Source organism: Bacillus rossius (assembly GCF_032445375.1).
Source record: "Bacillus rossius redtenbacheri isolate Brsri chromosome 4 unlocalized genomic scaffold, Brsri_v3 Brsri_v3_scf4_2, whole genome shotgun sequence".
NCBI lineage: Eukaryota > Metazoa > Arthropoda > Insecta > Phasmatodea > Bacillidae > Bacillus > Bacillus rossius.
Genome location: NW_026962011.1, coordinates 647997 through 656403, shown reverse-complemented (window position 1 = coordinate 656403; position 8407 = coordinate 647997). Strand labels below are relative to the sequence as shown.

Genomic DNA, 8407 nt, shown 5'->3' with positions numbered 1-8407 from the left:
TTCTCACCAACACTTGTTAACAAGGGAAAAAACACAACACTTCGTGACAATGGTTACCGCGGCAGTCTCGCGGGACGTGGGTCGATGCTCGCTGGAGACGGCCAGCGCCGAAAGTTAACGGGTGCTGGACCCGGGGGGGGAGGGGGGGGCTAGATGAGCGGGCTCCTAAGTTCGGCGAAACACTTACGTGAGTGATACGCTACGCAGCGCGGTATCACGATGAAGACGGTCGGGATAGGCCCGGTTCCGCAAAATACGCGCCGAGTCGACGTGGGCAGCGGTGAATTAACAAAAGGTTTTAAATTTAAAGATTTAGTACAGAGTAAAAATAATCAATGAAAGAAAACTTGGATGCTGCCCACGGACACACATCTGTTCCCGGCGCGGAGTGGTTGGAGACTGCCGAACATGGCCGCCTTGCAAGGAAGAGAAACTTTCTCTTCTTTGTGAGTCGGCGTCAAAAAACTTATATTAATTGAATTTACTCTATTACCAGTTAAAACATGTTCCAGGTGCCCAATTAAAATGTAGCACCTGGTAATTGGGTGCTTAAGGCTTAACAATGGTTTTAATGTATTTAATTATTTAAATTGTGACATCAAGTTGGCGACTGTAAATTTACTAACATATTGTCCCACTGCAAATATTTTTAGAGGGATTTCTCCTATTCTGACTTGATCATAGTCACGGGCATTTTAATTAAGGCCAATGGCCGCGGTGACTGTTAATGAGGTTTGTTGTCTGCTCCGTGCGTGGTGTACTCGCCCGGAGTGGCTACAACGCACTTATTACATGTCGGGTAATTAGTAATTTCGTACTAATGGCTTTCCCCTTAATTGAATTATGGGTTCGAGCCTCCGGGGTTCCGTACCTTTAAATTTCATTATGTCTATTGGGGTCACGCCCGAGGCGCTCGCCTGACTCAATCTGGCTGGGCAAGGGGCGCGCTCCGAAAACGGGATACGGTACCGGCGGTGCGGAGCACGGGCTTAACGGCCATGGTCGGTACGACGTCATGTGAATATGCCGCGTCAGCTTGCGGGGGCCCAGTTACTAGTACTCTGGAGACGGCCAGCACCGAAAGTTAACTGTCTTAGGGGGGCTCAGTGAGTGTTATCCTAAATTACACATTACACTTACATGAGGTTGCAGCCGGCAGGCGTATGCGCAGCGGCCTTAGTGAAAGCAAGTTGGCTGGTGTCGGCCAGTGCCGTAAATTGCGTGGTCCGCGACGCAGTGCGGAACCACTAACGAAACAGTCGAGATAACTCCGGGTCCGCTAAATACACGCCGAGTCGACGTGAGCAGCAATGAAGTAAAAGGGTTTGGATATTAAATCAAGTACAGAGTGAATGATCGGTGGAACAAAATTGAAGGCTGCTCACGGACACATGTCTTGACCCGGTGTGGAGTGTTTGGAGACTGCGGAACATGGCCGCCTTGCAAGGGAGGGAAACTTTCACCTCCTTTGTGAGTCGGCACCAGAAACTTATATTAACTTAATTTGCTCTATCATAAGCTAAAAACACATTCCAGGTGCCCAATTAAAAGGTAGCACCTGGTAATTGGGTGCTTAAGGCTTAGCAACTGTTTTAGAGTATTTAATAATTTGAATTGTGGCATCAAGTTGGCGACTGTTAATTTATTAACATATTGTCTTACTGTGAACTGCATTAGTGGGGTTTCTCCTAATCTGACTTGATCATTGTCACGAGCACTTTATTTAAGGCCAGTGGCCGCAGTGACTGTTAGTGAGGTTCGTTGTCTGTTCCGTGCGTGTGGTGCTCGCACGTATTAGCTACGACACACTTGTTTAATGCCTGTGAATTAATACTTGTGTCCTAATGTCTTGTTCCTTAATTGTTTTATGGGGTCGAGCTCCTGGGGTTTCGTGCCCTTAAGTTAATTTGCGTCTAGTAGGGTCACGCCCGAGGCGCTCGCCTGACTCATTTCCGCTGGGCTAGGGGTGCGATTCGAAAACGGGAACAGGTACTAGCGGTGCGGAGCACAGGCTTGGAGGCCATGGTGGAGACGACGTCAGAAGTATAAATAAATATTAAAAAAAAAAAAAAGTTAGAAAAAAAAATTGTGTTTTCCCTATAATTTATTATATGTTCCATCGGATGTGATATTCATCATATTATGGGAGTTATTGCAATTTTTCTGGTTTTCAAAAAACCACTTCCATTTCTACCGATTGGAGTGGTTTTTGCCCATTAATGAACTCGCCGGGATTTACTTTTGCTTGATTTTATGTATCAGTTTGGAAGTGATTTGTGCAAAATTACGGCAGATTTTTTGGCCAAAAATTCTGAAAGTTATATATATAAACTTTTGAGTTGACTATGGTTTTGAGATCTTTGGACAACGAAACAGAAAACTATGTAAAAAATTTCCGGATATCGCACCGTGTGAACGGATACAATTGGTAGTCTTTCTTCGAAATCCACCTAAAATGAAGCCAATCATATGATATGGACAGTACAATCACTGTTTCTTGATAGAATTTGTGCTTATATCATTTTTAGTGTTGGTACTAACTATTTTACTATTCTGCAATGTCAATAAATGATGAAACCTTTTTTGCCGGTTATATGTACATTCCAATAAATTATATTGTATACAGTTGTCTAGTTACTGCTTTATACATTTGGCAATATGTTTGCTCTATGCTTTTGCAAATGTACAATCTTAATGCTTGTTTTTGTAGTCACCAGTATCATATATACCTATTTTTGTTTTAATAAAGTTATTACAATATTTTATCTCAACAAACAATTTACATGCACACATGTGGTGGGCAGTTCATAATGAACTGATAAGACTTGAAATTTAACTCATAATTTTTTTTTGACTTGGTACAACGTCTAATAAATCGATGAACGCCTGCTGCACGCACGAAAAAGTGTCCTGTTACGCACATTGTCCCGTTACACTGTGTCCCGTTACACTCATTGTTGGCTTGCGCCGCATCTATCTCTCTTCCACTCGATTGGATCAACCATCGATTTGACTTTTTCGAGGTACATTAAACTTGAAAAACTCCCATTGGTTTCCTACTTTTCCTATCATCGTCCTATCCTTAACAGAATAACACAGATTGGAAGAAGTTAAATAGAAAACATGTATAAAAGTTATAGTTAAAATAATCTCTTCATTAAAGTAATAAACATATTTGAATTAATGAGTGCAAATAAAAGTAAATTTATCAATTAAATTGTAGATTTCATTTCACTCCTTCTTTGAAGCCATACAAAATAGTGATAATTCAATAAAAATGATTCAATTTTATTCATAAAATTATGCAATCATTTCATCAATGTTTTGTTATGACGTAGTCACGTTAAACTATCGTCCGTAAACCGACTTTATCGACAACCAATTTTTTTATGTTGCTTTCCTTCTAACAATTTATGTTAATGTTTATTAAAATTTACAAACATTACTTTCATTTAAGGTGTATACTCGGTAAATGGAATTTATTGTTTGTGAAATTTAATTACTCATTGGCTCTTACAGTTAAGCAAATTCATTGATGGGTTTGGAATGCAAGTCTCAATAGTGCATTTTGAACTGACCGCTAAAGTATTTTTTTTTGTTTAGTTCGAGGTACAGCCACCAGGAGCGCTGTAAGCACTGTCAATGTTTGTTCTATTCTATGGAAGATTGCCATCTATCCCCTCCCTTATCAACGGGACAGCCGGAGGCGACAGGCAATTGTAATTAAACGATTCAACGATTGTAATTAATTCATTATGACCGGTCCCGAAACCTATGCCCCAATGCCGCGGCTTACTTCCTAACCAATCCGAAAACCATGATTTTCACATATTTTTATTCTTGTAAATTTATGCCCGGGTGCTAAACTTATTGTGTATTTAAGGTTACCTGTAAATAAACAACCTTCTATTTAGTAATAGTAAAACCGGGCAAATGTGATTTTCCAATTGAAGTTCTCTCTAAAATGGCAGACGGTATTAAAATTAAACAAGAAAAGCAATCAGAGGCCACATCGTCTACAACTACAGATGTGGAACAAAGGTAAGACTTTCTTTTTGACTTAAAATTAACGTGAGTGGGTTGCCATTCACTGCATCAATAATAGATAGCACAGTGTGAAATATATTTTAAGTAGTTTCTTCGATTTTTTTTTTGGGTTGTAAGGGGGGGGGGGGGATGACTTCACATACTGTTAACAACCTTACCAAGAGTTCACACCAACTTACAATATTTTTATTGTGGTCAAACATCTCAAATTGAAGTTAATTGTAGCGGAGCCACCAAAAGAAAAACAAAGTATCCCGAAAATCGATATTTTCTATTTCTTATTTCAATTCTAATCTTTCTGTAGAGGCACATTATGTTGTTTCAAAAACTTCACATGTAATTAACCATTTTAATGTTAGCCTGTGTTAACCGCCACCATGCTCGAGTCTCTTTTGCTTCCCAACAGTGGCCTCAATTATGATTAGTAAAAATCTATTGTTACAGCTTTTCCGTAAATAAAATAATAAAATTCCAATAATGGATTTTTCAATCACTAAAGATCTTCAGGAGCAGTCCAGATCCCAATAACATATTGATGACGTCACCAACATGGTTGTGCTGACATCATTACTACCCCTACATTCTTATGGCACAATTGAAGGGAATATGGGGGTTTTGTGCGGAGAGCATTCACATGCTTTTTTTTTGCACAAAATACTTTTCGTTATTAAACTAACTTTTGGGTATATATTCTATACTACAGCCCTACCTATTGAACTATAGTACACGATACCAAAGATATACTTTCTACAGTATGGTACACTGTAATCCCACTAGGTTTAGTATATTTAACAATACCACATTTTATAATTTAATTATTAATTTTCGAACTGATTTTAACATTTCGGGTATCGTAAGTTATGTTATAGCTCTACCTGTTATAGGACATAACACAATATTTTGTTTACTGTTTTTACCATAATTAAACTGCTCAGGTATCGTAAAGTATACTTAGGTCGTACTTATTCTAGTATAGAACACAATACTAAAAATATTTTCCATACACTAATTAACTTCTCTTAACAATATCTTTTGTAAACCAAGCATGTGAATTTTTCCAATCCTAAATGCTAATTACAGTGCTTATACCGTAAGAACGTAGAGGTATTTATTAGTTCAGCACAGCCTTGTTGACGACTTCATCAATATCCCTAATATATCATGATTTAAACATATATCATTATTTTTATTAGCTGACCTACCCGTGCCAATATTTTTAGTTTTTTTTATCACTTCAACAAATGAAAAAAATAACCTCCATTACTAATAAATTTTATATTCACTTAACCAAAGAAACTATTCCACCTACCTTTGCAAATGAAACACACCTCTCATATAAAGGTCAGATTATTTTTATGTAACGCAAGCATGTAACTAGGCGACTATACTGGATTTAATAGTTTTTCATGTGTTCAATTCCTTTGAGTCATCTGTGACTGTCGCCCAGAGCGTGTGACCAGCAGCATTGTAATGCGACCACGACCACACTGCTCCTGGGAGCCTTCGAAAGACAAAGCTGGCAAGAAAAGGGAAACAAGTTTTGCCCTCGAATATCAAGTGTTCCTCTTATAAGTTTACTGATTTAGCTAGGCGTTATCATAAATTCAAAAGACAGTGAATGAAAAACTCTATATACCTACTTAAAAACCTGAAGGGAAAAAAAAAATAATTTTGATATTCTTTTACAAATGTTGCTTTGAACAATATAACTATGATTAACTTATTGTAATTTTACTCTTGATACATTTAAGACACACCTGAGTGTCAAAGCCAGCATATCGTCTGATGATATCAGGTATGGGATACAGTTGGTTGAGTTTTTCTTCAAGTTATTGTTCAGTAAAAACAAGACGTTGACCTGTGGTGCATCGAGACAGAAGAATTCACGAAGTGGTCATTTTTCAGCAAATATCTGTTTATGTACGTAGATAAGATACCGAAATCAGTACGTTGCCTGTACATAATATTCACTTTGATGTTCATTCTTTCATGTAAACTGGCCAACATTGTCATGAACAGAATATCGTCATCATCTTCTTTCACTAAAATATATGTGGAAGTACAGTAGAGTCTTGCTAATCCGGACTTGTCCGGATCACCGAAAGTCCGGATTAACCGTAATCAACTTTAAAATTTATCAAAAACAAGTTTTCTAGGCTAAAGAAAAAATCTTTATGCTTAAAAATCAACTGTGTTTTATTATCAAGTACATAAGAAACTATTGTAACAACCCAGATTACAGCCTTCTTCATGCAATCCATTAATAATAATTTGTTATAAATTTTTTATCATATTTCAGGTTAGATGTAAATTTTTCCTTTTAAAAGTTATTGTAAACGTAATTCTCCGGTTTTATTGTTTTTATTTTTTAAAATTCATAAATTTATATTCCAAGTATTTTTTTGCTGGTTTCTTTGTGTGGGAAGACATGCTGATGTGATTTTCCTTCATTTTTTCCACGACCGAGGCTTTGTTTCACACGCTAGGCGTTTGAGTCACGGTCACGGGAGTGCGAGAAAGATACGAAATCGCTGTGTCGTGGGAACAGAAGTAAGCATTTCGTGGAAGCCTCTGTTACCATGCGCCGCGATTGGCTGAAAATTATGTCAGTGAGCCCAGGACACTGCCCGCACGAAGGAAAGGAAGGCTGTAAGATCAGTCATTGTCCAAGCACCAGGCCGAGCGATCATTGTTCGGGCGGCGGGCCGAGCAGGCCGTGGCCGGGCAATGGCTCGTGTAATATTCGTTTTTTTGGACGTAGAGTTTAATTTTTTTTTTTTGAGTGCTCTGTTGTATGAAATATAGTGTGATTTTTAAATGACTAAATTAATCAGGTGATACCTTGAACTTTGTGTGTAAATGTCTAATTTCTTCGTGACCTGCAACCTGTATGTTCCACTCATCACCTAATTTGAGCTAGCCGGAGGTGGTAAGTGGTGACACTATGTACATATGTATGTAACTTATATATATAAAACAATAATATGTATTGTACATGCCTACATGTAATTAAAAAGTGGAAAACAATTAAAGGTTAAAAACAATTACAATTTACTCGAAAAAGTCTGCAATATTCTTTTATTTTAATGAAGATTGCCGTCGTTTTGCTGTGCGATCTCGTAGGCGCCTCAAGGTCAGTAGCTCAGCAGACGATGTGTCGCTTTGCTTCTCAAAGTAACTCAGCAACCCCTCCAGCATTGTAGTCACTTCGCCATGAGTTGGGCCAGCTGATTCCTCCGTACCTCCATCGACATCTTCCGAACTGTCTATTTCAGTTGCCATGTTTGCAATGCACGCCTCCACGATTTCATCTTCACTTAACATTTGATGACCAATACCGCTGTCACTGTTAATCCATTCTGATATGTCATTCTCCTCTGTGTTGGCACAACCCTCCAACTGTTGAAAAACATGTACCAAATCAAAGCTAGTTGAAGTTGGTTGAGTTTCGTCTTGTCCCTGTATTTCCTGTGAAATTCTTAGCCACACATTTTTCCAGCTTTGACGGCTTAATTTCTTCCCATGCTTTTGCAGCCAAGTAAATGACAGTCTTCATTGTCACTTTTTAATATGAGCCAAGTTAGCTGATGGGTCTGATTCTTGTTGCTCTAAAAGAGACATGATAATTTTTTTCCTATATCACAGTTTTATTGCTTCAATCACACCTTGATCCATAGGTTGTATCAAAGCAGTCACGTTTGGTGGCAGTAATTTTACAAAAATTTCACCATCTCGCAATTCTTCACTCGGGTGGAATGGTGCATTATCAATTAACAACAGCCTTTTCTGGGCGGTTTTTGTCTCTCAAAAACTTTTTTGTTTTAGGAACAAATGTTTAAAAAAACCAAGCTGTAAAAATTTCTCTGTCCATCCATGCCTATTTTTGTGAAGTGCACTGGGCTGGAAGAGCATTTCTTTTAAGATTTTTAAGGGCCCTAGGCTTAGCCGATTTGCCTATAACCAAGTGAAATTTTCAAGTTGCCAGAAGCATTACTACAAGGAAGCAAAGTTACTCTTTCTTTTTTTACCTTATGACCTTTGGATACAGAATCCAATTTTGATGATAATGGTTTTTTTCGAAGCATTTTATAATTTAATATCGTTTCATCAGCGTTAAACACATCTTTAACAAACTTTTCAAATTTTACTTTAAAGTCTTCACTTGCACTATTGTCACCTGACAAAATTTCACCACTTACATAAGTTCACAAACACTATGTCAATCTTTCCAACGAGATAACCATACCACACTGGCAGTAAAAGCAGGGTCACCTTTAGATTTTTCGTTGAGTTTGAGCGTGAACGCTTGTAAAGTTACGTCCGACAGGGGAACGCCTTGTTCACATTGTTGGCAAAACGA

At 38.1% G+C, this 8407-nt stretch overlaps 1 protein-coding gene across 3 annotated transcripts in view; it reads left to right on the top strand.

Moving 5' to 3' along the window:
- Positions 1-3649: 3649 nt before the first annotated feature.
- The window catches only part of LOC134542231 (DNA-directed RNA polymerase III subunit RPC6), a 54187-nt gene continuing 49429 nt past the window's right edge, over positions 3650-8407 (top strand). For 2 of the 3 annotated variants that reach the window (XM_063386321.1, XM_063386320.1), the window contains exon 1: positions 3650-4041. In XM_063386321.1, coding sequence (XP_063242391.1) covers positions 3965-4041 — 77 coding nt within the window. In that variant the 5' untranslated portion in view covers positions 3650-3964. The remainder of the gene's footprint in view (positions 4042-8407) is intronic. The other variant, XM_063386322.1, reaches the window with a different exon arrangement.